The 16,812-nt window shown below is 38.6% G+C and overlaps 1 protein-coding gene across 1 annotated transcript; it reads right to left on the reverse strand.

The window, feature by feature from the left end:
- Positions 1-664: 664 nt before the first annotated feature.
- LOC109992884 (homeobox protein Hox-D4b-like) lies at positions 665-5,663 on the reverse strand. The gene is made up of 2 exons (XM_020645657.3): positions 2,868-5,663; positions 665-2,127 (listed from the first exon to the last, which is right to left on the reverse strand). Exons 1-2 carry the CDS (start codon positions 3,292-3,294, stop codon positions 1,790-1,792), a joined length of 765 nt encoding a protein of 254 aa, XP_020501313.2. The 5' UTR covers positions 3,295-5,663; the 3' UTR covers positions 665-1,789.
- Positions 5,664-16,812: the final 11,149 nt, after the last annotated feature.

Below are 16,812 nucleotides of genomic sequence, written 5' to 3' on the forward strand. Positions count from 1 at the left end.
ATTATTTGACTACACGATGTCTTTTTCTTGGCAAATAAAAAAAATTAAACTGTAATGATTGAACTTTAAGGATAACCCCCCTTTATCCAGCGACTATTTCGGAGCACATTTAAAATCCCCCCACTGGTCAAAATATATTCATATTAACAGGCTTCTGTTAAGAATCACCACGGACTGGATGTTTGTCTTGACTTACCTTTTGTGGACTGACGCTTCACTGAACTGAATCGTGAATGGTGCAGAGAATCATCAGATATTTTTAAACATAAATTTACATATTGGAAGTGAGGACATCATATTTTTCTTTTGCAAAAAGGCTAGCGATGAAATTGTGACTGTTTTCATTCATCAATTAAGCTATGTCTTAGGACACGTCACATTTATACATCTCTCTCTACGACCCGCCACTCCAGTGTGTGTGTGTGTGTGTGTGTGTGTGTGTGTGTGTGTGTGTGTGTGTGTGTGTTTGTGCGTGTGTGTGTGTGTGTGTGTGTGTGTGTGTTTGTGCGTGTGTGTGTGTGTGTTTGTGCGAGTGTGTGTGTGTGTGTGTGTGTGTGTGTGTGTGTGTGTGTGTGTGTGTGTTTGTGCGTGTGTGTGTGTGTGTGTGTGTGAGAGAGAGAGAGAGAGAGAGGGTGATAAGCATGAGAAAAGGAATAAGAATAAGTGGTTCTTTGCACTTTTAACATTTTTTATTTTTAAGTATCAAAACATTTCCACCTATAAAATTCTTAAACTAAGTTTTTTATTTTGACTTTTTCTTTTTTTTTTTCAAAAATGAAAGCATAAAAAACGAGCAGAGATGATTCTTTCTACAAAGAATAAAATACGCTTCTAAATAATACAAATAGGCTAAGTACTGACATATAGGCTGTATAAAAAAAATCGATAGCATATTAAACTGGAATCAAAGAAAACATTTTTGAAAAAGCGTTTCGCTTTGTTTTTTCGGTAGGCCTACTAAATCAAATGATGAACGGTTTTTTTTAAAGTTCTGTCTGTCAAAACCCTGTAACCCTGAGAAAAAAGCTGGATTTACAGTCAGCGTCGTGCATTCAAACCTCCAATTTGGCTATTTCTTTTTTTCTCAAAGCATAGAACTTTTACCCTATATTATTTCTTTTTTAAAGGTTCATTCACCTTTGGAGATATAAAAAAAAAAATCTGCACGATATGGCTATTTATCCTTCTACTATGCATGTATACTCCCTTAGGTACAAAATAAATGCTTGAAATTGATTTTCAACCTTTAAGTCGACCTGCGAGCAATTTAAAATGCCTATTCTTGCCCCTTTAAGCGCCAGTTTGTGGTCACAACATTTGGTAATGTGCACATTCATAAATTAAGCAATTTCATCCTCTAGGTAGCTATTATAAAACCCTGTATTATGTTTACCCTGTAGAAATAAAAACCCTGTTTTCTCCAAAGACAAAGACACGGTCTCTCACCGTGGATGCAACTTATCGTCAACAAGCGCCTTTAACATCGGAGGGCGAAAAATGTAACACCTTCATTTTACCAGACATATGCCTGACCATTTCCAAAAGAGAAGTTTACCCTAAAAATAGGACCTAAGCACAGTTTTTATGAATTAAAATGTCATGTCAGGATATTGATTACAAAGCCATAAACGTGGTTAACGAAATAGGCCTATAATCCATATAGGCCTGCAAATAGAGAACCTGTAATTTTAAAGCAGTTCATAGATATTTCAGTTCACTAAAGTCACTCTGTATCAGTTTGGAAAGTGAAGGTGCTAACACGGCGTCCACTGTGCCCACCATCCTGTGTTCACACCGTTATCACCGCCTTTACGTTACTGTCGCTGCTGTTAGTGTTCTTGTTGTTGTTGTTGTTGTTGTTGTTGTTGTTGTTGTCAGTCGTTTTCTTGTTCTTGTTCTTTCCTTTGGTGTTCGGTAGCTTGTTGTCTTTCTTCCAGCGCATGCGCCGGTTCTGGAACCAAACCTTCACCTGCCGCTCGGACAGGCAGAGCGCGTGGGCCACCTCGACGCGACGGCGGCGCGTGAGGTACCGGCTGAAGTGGAACTCCTTCTCGAGCTCCAGAACCTGCTGGCGGGTATACGCCGTCCGTAAACGCTTTGGTTCCGGTCCATGGTGGTTAGGATTAACTGTATTTTAAAAAAAAAAGAAAAGAAAAAAAGAATAATAAGATAAACATAAAAAAAAGAAAGGACAAGTATCAGCTTTTGTAATTGATATATAACCTAACATTTAGCCTAATGATAAGACTTCTATTTAAGAAGGCTTTAACAAAATACATGTACGCTAAATAAGATTTAGGAGGCCTGGAAGAGTGATTTAAATATTAAATAAACTTTACTTCTGAAAATATTATAGTAGCCTATGTAGTGCTTTCTTCAGGTCATTTGTGGTTGACCGGGTAGACGTCCAAGAAACAGTTTACTTTTAACCTGCATCTTTTTGTTCTGCAGCAGCGTTGCACACCATTTCACGCGCGAACACACACACACACACACACACACACACACACACACACACACACACACACACACACGCACGCACGCACACACACACACACACACACACACACACACACACAAGCAGCACGCACGCACGCACGCTGTGGCAGGGCCATAAAACTTTATAGGGGTTGTAATTCTCCCTGACTCTCACTGAGATCATAAATAACTCGACAACACAAAATCTCTGCTCACAAATGGACAAAACAAAAAAGAAAGAAAGAAAGAAAGAAAGAAAGACAGAAAGAAAGAAAATAGACTAGAATACTGGAAACAAAAATGAGAATCAGGCAAACCGAGATGATGGAGAATGAAATACATAGAATGTGAAGCACAGATAGGGGATTTAAATCATCGAGCCTTCTCACCATGGGCGATATGCACCTTCTTCATCCACGGATACACAACAATAGGCGGCTTGTCTTTCCCCTGGCAGGTCGTCTTCCTCTGCACCTGAGCGGGCTTTGTACAGGTCATCCACTGCAGGTCACCGACGGGGAACCTCTCCTTACCGGGCGCTTCTGTCTCCCTGTAACCAGGGAAAGACGCAGCTTGGTGCTGCGCGTGCTCCTCTCCATCCTCCCGGTGGTGTCCCTGCAAAGAATGTTGATAGCCTGTTTGTTGTGCTGTGTATGGAGGTGGAGGGGGCTGCATGGACTGGTAGCCCCTTCCATAAGTACCACTGTCCTGAGGGTTGTTGTAATACCCCCCTTGGTCACTAAAATTACTGTAATCTTCTTCACAAGGCGGGAACTGCGGCTCAGCATATTTACAGCTCACCACGTAGGACTCCATGATTGATTTATAGCGAGGTTGGTAGGAGAATACTAATTTTTCTTTCTCTCCCCTCTCTCTGTCTCTTTTTCCCCCTCTGGCATCAAGCCATCCTGCGGCTGTCAAATAGACGGACGGCCGCGCGGGTCACGTGACCCTGCGCACAGCCAATAAGAGGCGGTACTTTGAGTTGTTTATGTCCGACGTAATGGGATAATTTGAGGGAAAAAAAAATGTTCATTATGGGTCTAATGAAGATTTGCTGGCGTGGAAAATAGTAAAGAACAGATGATTGTGGAAAAAACAACAACGTTTAAAATCCTCTTATACCACCCTTATGTCTCATTATCCCTTCAATTAAATTTGACACATTTAAGTCTTAGTCTACTTTGAGATTAATTTTCTTTTCATCTATCTATCTATCTATCTATCTATCTATCTATCTATCTATCTATTTATTTATTTATTTATTTATTTATTTATTTATCTATCTATCTATCTATCTATCTATCTGTCTATCTATCTATCTATCTATCTATCTATCTATCTATCTATCTATCTATCAGCATTAGAGACGGGATTAGATATCTATCTAATCCTGTCTCTTCATCGTCCCCCTCCCCGCCCGCTCCCACACACAGCACCTATTGAAAGCGAACCCAGGACTGTAGATTTATGACTTTTGGCTGAATGACTTTTACCCCCACACAGATGGCCGGAGCTGAAAAATTAATCTGGCCCATATTGAGCGATGGCTCGGGCCGTATTTGGCCTTGTGTGGCGGGTCAAAAGGATGGACAACAAAACATGACCGGTCAGAAAGGGGCCTCTAATAAAAAGAATGGGATAAAAGAGTCCCAGACAGTGACTAGTAGCTGGCTTTGTTTGGTGAAAGGGTCAGCTCGAGGTGTCCCGTTCACCACCATCATCACAAACTCGTCTTCTTAAAGAATAGAGAGAGAGAAAAAAAATGCAACGCTTAACTTAAAAAAAAATGATGCCAATGCACGCTGAAGGAGAGAGAGTGGGAGAGATGCGACAAGGCTGAAAAATGAAAGCAAATTACCAAAATCCCGAGTGAGAATATGTTAAATACAAGCCCTCACACGAAGAATAAGACGTATAAAGAGGATGCTTTTTTTTCTGAAAGCAGGTGGGGTTGGTAATATCGTTTTTGTAGCCTACCAAAAAAAAAAGAGTGAGCCACAAACGCCAGGGCTGCGTGCTATTTATCCTTCAGGATTTCACAAGGATTTCTTCCTTGACTGCAGCTGCTCTCTAAGGATGCTAAAGCTCTGATGCTCTGCCAAAACCTAGGCAATTTATTATGTCCTGCTACGTGTTGTTTCTCATGCCTAATATAATGGTACTAAATACTCTGATAAAGGGACAGAGAGAAGAGTGAGAGAGGGGGGTTTTGCTGGGCTGCCAGAGGCATTAATGGGAGCTCATGCAGAGGGTGTAATGGGTTATACGATTTTAACATGGCTGACTAAAGGTTATATGGGCTTAATCTATCTGATCTAATGAGTCATTTGTGCAGAATCGCTCATAGTAAATGACTGAAATGACTGATAAGCTACCAGACAGGCAGTAAAATGGCTAAATTTCGCTTTTCATGACTAGGCCTACTTGAATAAATTATTCCCTTTGTTTCATTGGCAGTGGTGGATTAGTGCCATCACAGGTATTTAAACATGAAATATAGGTGGTGATTCAGTCCCTTCCATATGTCCACAGAGAAGCCATTAAGAAAAGCACTAACACATTTTTATGTGATGGAAAGTGTTCATTCAGGATCCAGTGTTTGCATTTAAAAAAAAAAAAGAAACGTCATCACAAAGGTGGGGTTTATCCTTAAAAGTGTATAAATATTCAGTTTAGAAATTAAGTAACATAGGCTACTGCACAATTAAAAAAAAAAACACATTTATTCATCTAAACAAAAACTTCAGCCCTGTATCAGTGAGGCCTGCATAAGCAACCTCATCACTGTTGTTAGGCTTCAAGTATCAGCAAAAACTCCCAGATTTTTTTTTGTGTTGACTTTACTGCAGTGCTTGTGCTTTTTAGCTGCCACCACATATCTGTTTTAGATTTCTTAATCAAGACTCAATTGAGCAGATCTTATTGCTACTATGAAATTAGATCCAGAGGAGTAATCACATTGTATAACTCACTGTGTGCGAACCATCCAGCTCAATTTCGCATGAAAACAACAGTGTATGGCTAAAACTTCCCCATCACCTCAATCACAGCTGCTTGGTGCATGTTAACACAAAGGTGAGATAGAGGTAGAGATAGATGGCAGGAGCAAAAATGCACTGTAGACAGTCATCAGTTTTTCATCCCCTCCTGTTGGATTTTGATAGATGGTTAGTCGTCGCCCATAGACTCCCCCAGAACCCAATCTGTGACTGAGACAGCTCCACACACATTCGGTTCTACAGGGTATGTATAGGCGAAGGTTCACTTCACGGCCAGCTGCTGATGACTCCTTTTTGTCTCTGACAATGATTTATACTCAGAATTTTGTATGTATGACTTTACCAGAGAATCATTACAACAAACACCTTTGAACCTAACTCATCATTTTTTGTAAATATGTGCATGTTTTATTGTTTAATGCATTATGATATGTTTTCATGGTATAATTAACGGAATCCATCAACAATGCTGTACCCTGTTGTTTTTATTTTTACATCAATAACTCATTTTGTTACACCCACATTAATACTAATAGTTAAGTGGAATTACTGTAAGACATCAAGGGCATCACATGGAAGACGAGCAGCATAAACAGTGCACAGAGGAAAAGGTAGATATTAGCTAAATCTGCGTGAAATCTTTGTTGTAGCACAGTCGGTGATGGAGTGATTTATAGAACCATATAGCAAGAGCAGCTGTTGTGCGAGAAAGGGAGCTAAAAGTTTATTATAAGGGCACAGGGTGCAGACAGTGAAAAGCCAGTGAAAGAAAATGATAAGCAGAAGCATAAGGAACGTTAGTCAAGACATGTATTATTTAGAATTACCACTATTTCCAAGCCATAGCACAATTGGTTCACTGTTAGTAAATAAAACCACAGTGTCAGAAATACTTTGAAATTAATTATTGATTTTGAACGCTTTCCATTTCAAAACATCAAGCTCAGCACTTCAAGAAGATTTCTAATTAAGGCTATGACCTCGGTGGTTACTGCAACTCATTAGATTTGTGCCAAGTGCTGTGACTATGCCAAATCCAAATAAGTGACTAACTGTATAGTTCATAACCCTGAACTATTTTATACAGTTACCATCACAATCCCATCCTTTTTTCCCCATTTTCACCTACCACACAGGTTTTTAGTATAGAAGAATACTAATTGGTTATCTGCCAAAGGTTTACAGAAGACCATCTTATTTAAAAGCCAAACGCTGAAGTGCAACCATTATTAGAAATAGGACGGTACAGGATCATACCCAACCTTTGGCCTGGACCTCTTGATTAGACTAAAGTGAGGATTACGATGCTTGAAAGAATGTGGCTGAGAGGGCAAAATCTAACATTTTCATTGTGTTGAAACACATTTATGATGATCTGCAACCCCTGTTGTTTATAATACAACATCTGTGAAGGACCAAAAGCTATTGATGTTGGAGTGTTAATTATAATCAGGCAATATGCACGGACAGGCCATTGCACCACCATGACTAATAGCATGGGCATTATGGTTGTTGATATTGTTGTTGTCTCTTTGTAACATATTTTTTACTTGGGTGCATATTAAACGAAAGGTAAAATATATTGATTTTAGCCCACTCTATTCATCAATGTCCACGCTCCGCTGCAGGCAACATTATCCTCTTTTTCCATCCACACATCATGTCTTTATTCACACACACTAATCTATTATGACATGTACATGTAACGTCTGCGCACATGATATAGGAGGTGTTGTGCGTGTCTATTTACTGTAAGCTTTGACCACAGGGATTTTCAGTTTCCAGTACTTGCCTTGGGCCATTTTCTGTGTTTCTGGTAGAGAGTCATTTGTGCTGTTTATGTTTCCTAAATTCCCATGGTCTGCTTGAATGAAGGGCTGCTGAAAACTGTGCTCTGAACCATTTGTTGCTGAAGCAGAAATCGTGGTTTGCATGGATGAAGTGAGAAGAACAGCAAAACTTTACATAAAGGAGGGTTGGTTTCATTTAAAACAGTTGGAATAGTAAACACAAAAGAGTCTTAAATCTATGATAAATTCAAAGGGGTAGGGTTGAGTAATGAAATGCTAGGGCATCTATCTGCATGTGTAGCCGACAAACAGTCAGAAATCTATTCAGTTTAGGACTATTAATCCATGCCTGTAGGTTTAAAAAAAAGGACTTTGACCTAAAAACTTTCATTTTTCACAATTATTCCAGGCTAAACTAACGTGCTGAATAGGGGGTTGAAGACTGGAATCATTAGCTTACACCTTCTGAATAGCTCTGAACTTTGCTGGACTCCTTTTAGAGGCAACAACAACAACAGAGTGATGCTCCGCTTTTTTGAAAGAAAGAGCATTCTTCTTTAAGAATGTAGCCTAGCTGCCGTCAGGTCGAGTGAGGGTCAATCAGAATCGTTGACCGCTGGTTCACCGTTTCATTAGTCCTCGCGCTGGACAGGGCCACGCAGGGGCTCGAGCGGGGACCATGTAGAGTTCACGCGGCCTGCGGGAGTCGCGAGCCCATTGTTTCGCGGGGTTTCTCTCTCTCTCTCTCCCTGTTTGTATTATTATTGTGTAATGGCAAGTGCTTGTTCCAAAATAAAGGTTAAAGTGTAAGAAAACAAGTATTTTTTAAAAGGCTATTAGTAGGCCTATGCATTTCTCAACATTATGTTTTATTAGGACCATTTGATGTGAATAAATTGTAGGCTAATTGGATAAATGTTTTTTTTTTCATTCTACATCCATTTCTTGTGAGGCTATTCATCTTCATGCATCCATTTTTATTTTTGAGAGCGTTAGCTTGTAGAGGTCCCTTTATTTACATTTTTGACATCCGTTAACCGAATATGCAAACTTTTAAAGGTATTTGAGTATACTTTTAAAAAAAATGAAATATCAAGGTCGAATTTATAATTTTACATGAAGAGCCCCAAGTTTCTCATCTCAAAACCACAAACATTTCACCAAGACTCTGAACAGTTTCTCCATTTACACGAACTGTTCGATACATTTGCCTCTCATAGAGCAGAGCTCTCTCCGTCATATAAAGCCATTCAGATGTGGCTTTTCTTTTCGGGGGTCGTTTCACTTTTTCATCTTAGACAGGCTGACCGTCGGCTCACCCCTCCGCCCCCGGCCCTCTGCCGGGTCAAAGCCGAGCTGAGAGCAGCTTTAACCCGGTTTAGACATTAACTGCGACCTCCAGCCCTTCATGGGAACCCGCGTGCACCTTCTCGGACTGACCGGCGCGAGAGAGTAGACAAAATCCTCAGACTGTAAATTAGACTTAAGTCTGTACGGACTTTAATGACTTCAAATTCAACTCACACAATTCAAACACTTAGCCTACGCATGATTTCTTCATACGTTCAAGGAAAATTGCTGAACTTTGTGAACAACTGTGTTTTTAGTCTATAAAAGGTATTGGCGAATTGTGGTGCAGTCTGATGAATATGAGGTATCTTAAACAAAACAAAAAAGAAATAGTCTAAAACTAAAATGAAAGTTATGAGCAAATTCAAAAAATGTTTGTTAGGACGTAGGCATATCGGCTTGTAGGCTATTTTTTCAGCCTAGTTTTTTTTTAAATCATGGACGAAATATCCCACAAAGATTAAAATGTTACAATGTGAACCAAATAAACCCATTTATCCTTCCAAAAAATATTGATATTGCTTTATGTAGCTATTTGATCATACATTAGGCCCAATACTTTTTAAAAGTCAATATAGAGCCTGTTGAAACTATTTTGACTGGAGAATGCTCTGAGAATAGGATAAATAGAAATGTAGGGTTATATTACACATAGATGAAAATACAACGATTCTTCTTTCCCTCTAGACTAAACACATATTTTATTTGTTCATTTCATTTTGGAAAAGTCGCTTATAATGTCTTGGGCGTTACAACCCTGATATGATTTGTTTAAAGGTTGTTTGAGGGATTAATGTCACCACAGTCCTCTTGGCCTATATTTCTCCTCGTGCGGTTATGAGTCTCAAGCTGTGACTATAATCCAAATGTTCTCCTTATCATAAAATCGCTTCTGTTTACAGCCTGCAGAGATGGGAGGCTCGGTAATATGAGCAGAGATAAAGTCGTAAAATTTAACATCTAGAGAAAGTGCCATAACTCCTGGTAAGTATATTTAAGCATAGTCCTACTCACAAACATTCACAAATACACAAGCAGAATTTAAATTTCCGTTGCTGAGGCAAATTATCCTTTTTTAAATCACAAACTTGTTTTCTCTGGTTATTTAAAGTATCGCTATAATTGAATTTAGGCCTACAAATTCTGTTTCCTTGACGGATTGTATCCTGCATTGAATTCGTTTTATTTTCTAGCAGCAATTTTAGATATCATTGTTTAGATTTGAAGACCTCAAAATGAAATAGGCTACACAGAAAAATCAGATATCAGCAAAATATAGGCTGAAGTCAACCAATGTCATGTCTTACCGCCTAAACACGCCTTCTATTAAAAAAATAACAATAATAAAGTCAAAATGTCCAAGCGATGCTGCTTTCTCAGCTAAAACTTTAACCTCTGGGGAGATACTGTAGGCTTATAATTAAATTAAATGTTGGACTACAGGTGGATCTCTGGATCCTTTTTGTGAAAAGGGGCCCACGGGTGCTCCCCGGACCACAGCTTTAATTCGAGGAACACCCCCCCCCCCCCCCCCAACACACACACACACAGCACCAGTTGCCCCCCTGCCTCTTACAGTCATAACTGCATATCCGTGCCAAATATGAAATCAAGTCGACGCACTTACTTGTCCTGCTGTGATCTCGCGTTAAAACACGTTACAGTAAAGTCCAGTTGGAGTGGATCGGAACTGTTTATCGGAACCTCTGTCTGTCTGGGATGGTTCTTCTCACACTCCCGTCACAAAGAGCATTCAGTTGATTACGGACAAATATCAGCTACCAATCCCATCTGGCCGCCTGTCGGCTATTCTCTCTGAGTTATATTTTGGGGCTTGTCAAACCGCCGGCAATAAAACACACTTTATTACCGTCACGTGCTCCTTTTTTTCGCTGCTCCCACGCGGGTTCATGAATTATTAGGTCCTGCACCGAGAGCCACTTTATTCGATAATGGCGCCAAAGGAAAAAAACAAAACAATTTATTCTCTGCGGTGTTGTGCAGCTAAGAGATTAGATTAAATACAAACGTTTTCAGGTTTATTTTATCCACATTTAGAGTTTATATTAGGCTACTTCTTCGATTTAAATTTTTAACTTATTTTGAAATAGGATGTGTTAAGTGCCTATCGCCTATAGGCTATACATTTAGGCCTATATATGGCCTATATATAGCATATATTAATTTATGTGATTATTGCTGAGTTTAGATAGAAAGCTTCGCAGTATAATGTAGCCTGTTATGTTTTTTCTTTATTTGAGGGTTAACGGGTTTTATTACTTGTTGGACATTTTTGAACGGAGTCGAATTCTTGCGTAAAAAGGACATTTCTTGTGCGTCAAACCAAATGTCTACTTGCTGTCTACATGTTTCAGACCCCCGTGTGGGCTCCACTGCAGACCCTTTCCTTCCAAACAAGTGGAGACCGAACGCTGTTTGCAGTTTTCCGGATGTTTCTGGAATGCTGTTTGGAGCATTTGTTTCCTGCTTTGATTTCCGTAAATGGGGAGCAATAAAACCATAAAGTGGCTCTGTGAAAACACACGTCTGTGTGTGGCTGCGTGTCAGCTCTGCGGCTGCTGAGGACATTTAGGTGTCAAAACAACCAGTCCAACCAAAAGCTGTTGGCCATACAACAAATAGTCGAAAGATGTAGGCTCTTCTTAAATTGACCAAATGATAAGGTAATTGTCAAAGGCACATTAATTAAAAATAATTAGGCTATGCATGAATGGAATTGAGCACATATCAAAGCATTTTTCTATTAATTTAATCCAACAATAAAACTACATTGTTTTCTTTAATGTTTGAAACTGGTTCATGAATTTTATTTATTTAGATAAAGTGCAAAATGTCTCAATAATTACATAACTAGATTTATTTATCTTGGCCTATAAGTATTCCGAGTGTTTTGTTATAACATGTGCCTATAATGAACAATATCAAGAACTGCAGAGGAAACAATCGGTTTCTCGATCTTTAGTTTAATTAAGAAAGTGTCAGAACGGGTTTTAAAGCCACTTGAATTCGTGATTTATAGCGCTAAGGTTTGGCGTCCTGCCTCATAACGCCTCCCAGCAGCTGGAACACGATATCACATCCACACACCAATCAGAAATGTCCCAGGACAACGGCTGAAGTCGCCTCGTTTGAGGTGCATTCGAGGTAATTGCGAAGAAAGAACCCTCATGACCTCCAAGCTGAATGAACTGGAGGGAAGGAGGGAGACAGTGTCCTAACTCGCGATAAACTGGTGATGATAAAAAAAAAAAAAAAGCTTTGGACGCCGTTCCGACTCTAGAGGAGAAAATACTCTAATCTGTAGCGCCATCTTGTGTTCACAGGACGAAAAACATTGCACGCACTGGGTTGTTTTGGGACAATAAAGAATGCACAGTCCCATTTACCCTTTAGATATCGCCTTCAAAAATGTTCCTTAATTGTAATATCTCTCTTTTTTTAGTCTAAATCAATGTGAGGCCCCTTGAAATGTATTTGTTGAAGGTGTTTTTCACTCCGTCTGATTCAGTAGTTATTATCATGTAGGCTATCTTTGCTCCATTATGCAAGTTAAAATCCTTCTCATATAGACTTTGGAGAACCGTGTCGTTGGATTGAAGTATTATCCTTACTAAGTGTCTTTCTTTACTGCAGCTTGTATGAATTTGTTTTCTGACTGCTTGCACCCCCTGGCGGCTCAAAATACTAATAGCAAGTCTAAAATATGAACATTGCATTCAAATAATCTGTTTAATCCAATAAAAAAAAACATTTCGTGAAATTACAACTGACAATGGTGCCATAGAAAAAAATACCTATTATACATTTGAATAATTGCTGATTAGTAATTAATAAATTAATTTGAGATTTTCTTTTATCAACTTTTTCTGTTACCTTCATGTCATGATCTGCGGTCCTTTAAACTTCTCAAGCTGTCTCCATCCTGGAAAAAAATAAGAAAGAAACACAATCAGGGAAATGCATAACAATAAGAGTCTTAAAATATAGCTCTGCAGCTATATAGCTTGTTTCCACTCTTGATTAATCTGCAGATTATTTTTTCAGTTTGCTGGACTATTTGGAGTTGTCAAAATTGAACAATTGATCTTTAGCCAAAGTGATGCCACCAAAAAGCTTATTATGTCCATCCAACAGTCCGAAACACTACGACTCTCTATTTAATCACATTTAGGAGGCTGGACAAGTTAATGTTTGGCAGTTATTGCCCTTAAAAAAACCAAAAATAATACATTTGTTATCATTTTCTTTCAATTAATAATCAAGTAATTGTCCCAACTTAACGAAAAAATGACAGCCTGCGGATTCATCAAAAATAAGCTATGACAAAGAAGCTCTGTTTTAATTAGCTGCTGTGATTTGTGCAGAAAGAATCAGACTCTCAGGACAAACCTGCAGGTTGTTGTCTTTCCAGTGATCCTGACGCCTCTGCAGCACCCTGCAGAGAGACGGAGACGTGTATGTTGTGTGATATTCAGGAGAAAGGACATAAACACATCTCTAGCTGTACGTTTCTGTCTTTGTCTTTTTGTCTCTCAAAAAGCTCCTTTTCTGTCTGTCTCATGCTTTGATTTAATATCTGTCTTGTTCTCTATGTCACTGTCTTCCCTATCTCTTTTAGTCTCTTTGTTTCTCTCCCTCTCTCACACACACACACACACACACACACACACACACACACACACACAGATTCCCTGCTGCATTGCAGTAGGTTGTAAATACTGAGTGCCAGCTGAGCCTGACTGAGCAGCACCAGTGAAATACTGTCTTTGTTTCCATTTATCTTTCACACCCCCACCTTCTGCCCTGCTGACAAAAAAGACACATAAAATTTAAAAAAAATAAAAAGGGAGTAAAATACTGTCTCTTTGTCCGTCTGACACCCTCAAATAAAAAGAGAACATCAATAGAAACAAAAACAAGGAGGAAAGGATTCCTTCTGTCCTGTTCTGTCCATCTGTCCAAGAGCGCTTTATGGAGAGGGAGCAAAAGATTTACCTCAAAAGATTGAATTTAAGAGCAGAATGGAAAAGATAACCAAAGAAGAAATACAAAATATTTTTTACAAACCCCAATTCTGATCTGATTCAGGGGACAAATGATCCATTGAGAGAAGAGAAAACATTTTAGACACCAAAATCCTCGGAATCTTTGAGATTTCTTTTTGCATTGAAAGAACAACACTTTTTGTTTTCAGCTGACAAACACACAAATCTGTTTATGGTATGATCAAAGTATGCTGGGTAAAGCTCACCTCATTCATCATGCATACATGTATCCAAAGTCACATGCATGTGAATTCCTAAAATATTGCTTGTGTTGAACATATGCTGCAGTGCACTTCAAGAATCAATCCTTGTATCTGCATCATACACCCTCAGACCATTTCTGATTATGTTCTTCATGAATGCATGCATGTATTTCTCTGCAGTGAGAATGTTAAATGTGTGTACACTGATTTTCATTTAATGACGTACATTTTCTGAATAAGGCCTTGTAATTGTAACCTATACTACTTTGTGAATACGCAAAATCAATCTTGAAGCTTGGCGCTGTTCGCTTTGCTTCCTCTTTGTATGAACAAAAACAGGAACAACTTTTTTCTTTAATCCCTGAATATGCAACCATTTCACAAGACCTGCTTTCTTTTGGTTTACCGGGCTAATTTTCATGGCCATTAGTGCTGCAAATATTTTCAATGACTTAATATAACACATGACCAAAAGACTGTCCTTAACTCGGCTACATCAGAAAAACAATTACATGAAAAAGAAAGAGATGTTAAAATATTGCAAAACTCCTGTGATGTAGGTAAATGTGTTGATTATCTGATGTGATGTTGCTTTGTATAAAATATATAGCAACATCCTAAATATATGGATTTTTGGAATTGCACGTGTTAGGACTGAACAAGTAGCCTAAACGTTGAACCATCCATTGTGCAATATGGATGATAACCACCCCCCCCCCCCCCCAATAGCCTCCCATTACTGATACAGACACACCATGCGACTAGTACTAGAAGTGCAAACAGGAGAGCCTATTGTTTCAGTGCAATAACAAATGTATGTATTCTGTAATGTTCTGCAGCCATTTGCACAAGCCTGCATTGTGAGCTCTGCATTACACATAGTTGAAGCTTGTGCTATCCCCTTGTGTCATTTATGGGGAAATATAACATAAGGAATAGCAGAACACGTTTCATGTTTAAAATCTGAACACGTCTAATATATAACTGGAGCCAAAGTTTGGATATCTTTTTTTTTTTTTTCGTTTTCTCACCATCATGAGTGATAAATTGCAGTTCAGATGTCAGAGCTCGATGTTGGTACCCGATGCGATTAGTCTTCGGGACTCCATTTTCCTCTGCAGCATCCTGACATCAACAAGACAAGAGAGAAAACTACATGAAAAACTCACAGAGAATTAAAAAGGAGATTTCACTCAGAAAGCAGAGATAAACATTTGTCCTTAGATTCTTATTAATAGTGGGACAACAAAAAAAAAAGTAGAGAAATATGCGAGTAAAGTTTACGTACGTGTCTTTTTACGCCAATGACGGTTCGCTTTTTTCACAGCTCCTCGTTGATAAACGTTATTTTTGTCGTATGTGTTTCAACAAGGGACTTCTGCGTGCACGTTTCGAACACTAAAATGCTCAACTCAAACGAATAAATTAGACAAGTCTAGTTTTTTAAGGAATAAAGCGTACTGAATTAACATAGAATATAGAGAGAGGTCGACTCTGGAGGCGCGCGGCTGCCGAGGAATCAGTTCTGCAGCCACCAAGAGCGCGCGAGGTGAAAGAAGAGCGCGCGAGGTGAAAGGCTGAGGGAAGGTACGCATTGCACGCGCACACATGACCAGTTAGCGGCCAATGGTGGCGCGTGTTGGCTCGTAAAACCGTTTTATGGCCTGTGTGAGTGTCAGTGTAAATCACTGCAGAGGGAAAATGGAATGTGAGGCTGCTGCGCTAAAGCTGCATTTCTTGATAAACACATAAACACATAAACACATAAACACATAAACACTTAAACACATAAACACATAAACACGTACACCAACATTCACAAACAACACGCAACACACCTTGAAGTATCAGACAGAAACCAACCACCAGCCTGAAGACATCAGTTCAAAAATATTTTCGAGAAAATCTTCTTTCGCCATCTTTTGCATCTGTATGTCATGCATCCTGACAGTGAAGACATTTATTTAAATTCTACAAAAGTCAAATGTAATTTTGGTTAATTTGTGTCTCCAAAAAAACAAAAAACAAAAAACAAAGCTTTGCCAGGTGAACCTTATTCCCAAAATGTTTGAATTCTTTCTTTATTTCTTCAAATAAAACCTCAAGGAACAATTTTAAGAGACAATTTTGAATCAACGAAGCTAAATAACAAACCAATAGGCTACACAACAAAAGTATAGGCCTATACGGGCATTCACATTTATCCCATACGGCAAGATCACACTCAACCCAAACAAGCAAAAATAGAATTCGTCAATGAAATAAATGGGGCCATCATTCTTTCTGTTCGATAAAATAATATGTACCCAATATTCCTCTGTGGATTAACATGTCATTAACATGATATGTTCTGCGCCTTTTCTCTGAACATTTTGAGATTCCTGTTTCTGAATAAACCAAAACTACAACCAATAGCAAATAAAAATCAGAAGAAGTCTGTAGATTAACAATGAAGACAAGGATTTGGCCATGGGCTTTCTTTGACTCATTTCCTGGTGAAATTATGAAATTAAAGTCGTCAAAATGTTAAAAATATATGAATTACTACAATTGTTGCATGGAGCCTAGTTACATTTTTTTAATTTTCGACAATGAATGAATGAAAGAAATAAAATAAAAACTTACAATAATGAAGAATATTATTCTTAGAAATATAAAGCATTCTTACTTCGACAATTTAAACCTGCATTAACAGATTTCTAAGGCCACTTGGCCACTTGGGAGCCACATGGGGGCAGCAGAATCAAATAGTAAACACATTATAACCAACATATTTTAGGTAGATGAGACAATATGGTTTGTATAGTTTCATATTTTTGTGTTCCCTGGGAGTTATCTAGCTCTGTAGGATTAAATGTGCCATTAGCTCTTGATTAGTAAACAATGGGATTTCATCACTATCAAATCTGTGAGAATGATACAA

Source organism: Labrus bergylta, chromosome 10, assembly GCF_963930695.1.
Source record: "Labrus bergylta chromosome 10, fLabBer1.1, whole genome shotgun sequence".
NCBI classification, from domain to species: domain Eukaryota; kingdom Metazoa; phylum Chordata; class Actinopteri; order Labriformes; family Labridae; genus Labrus; species Labrus bergylta.

Excerpts from the sequence above, each read along its gene's own strand:
- LOC109992884 (XM_020645657.3), bottom strand. The coding sequence starts at position 3,294 with ATGGAGTCCTACGTGGTGAGCTGTAAATATGCTGAGCCGCAGTTCCCG. Across the intron at positions 2,128-2,867 it reads GAAGGTGCATATCGCCCATG|TTAATCCTAACCACCATGGA; the intron begins GTGAGAAGGCTC and ends TTTAAAATACAG.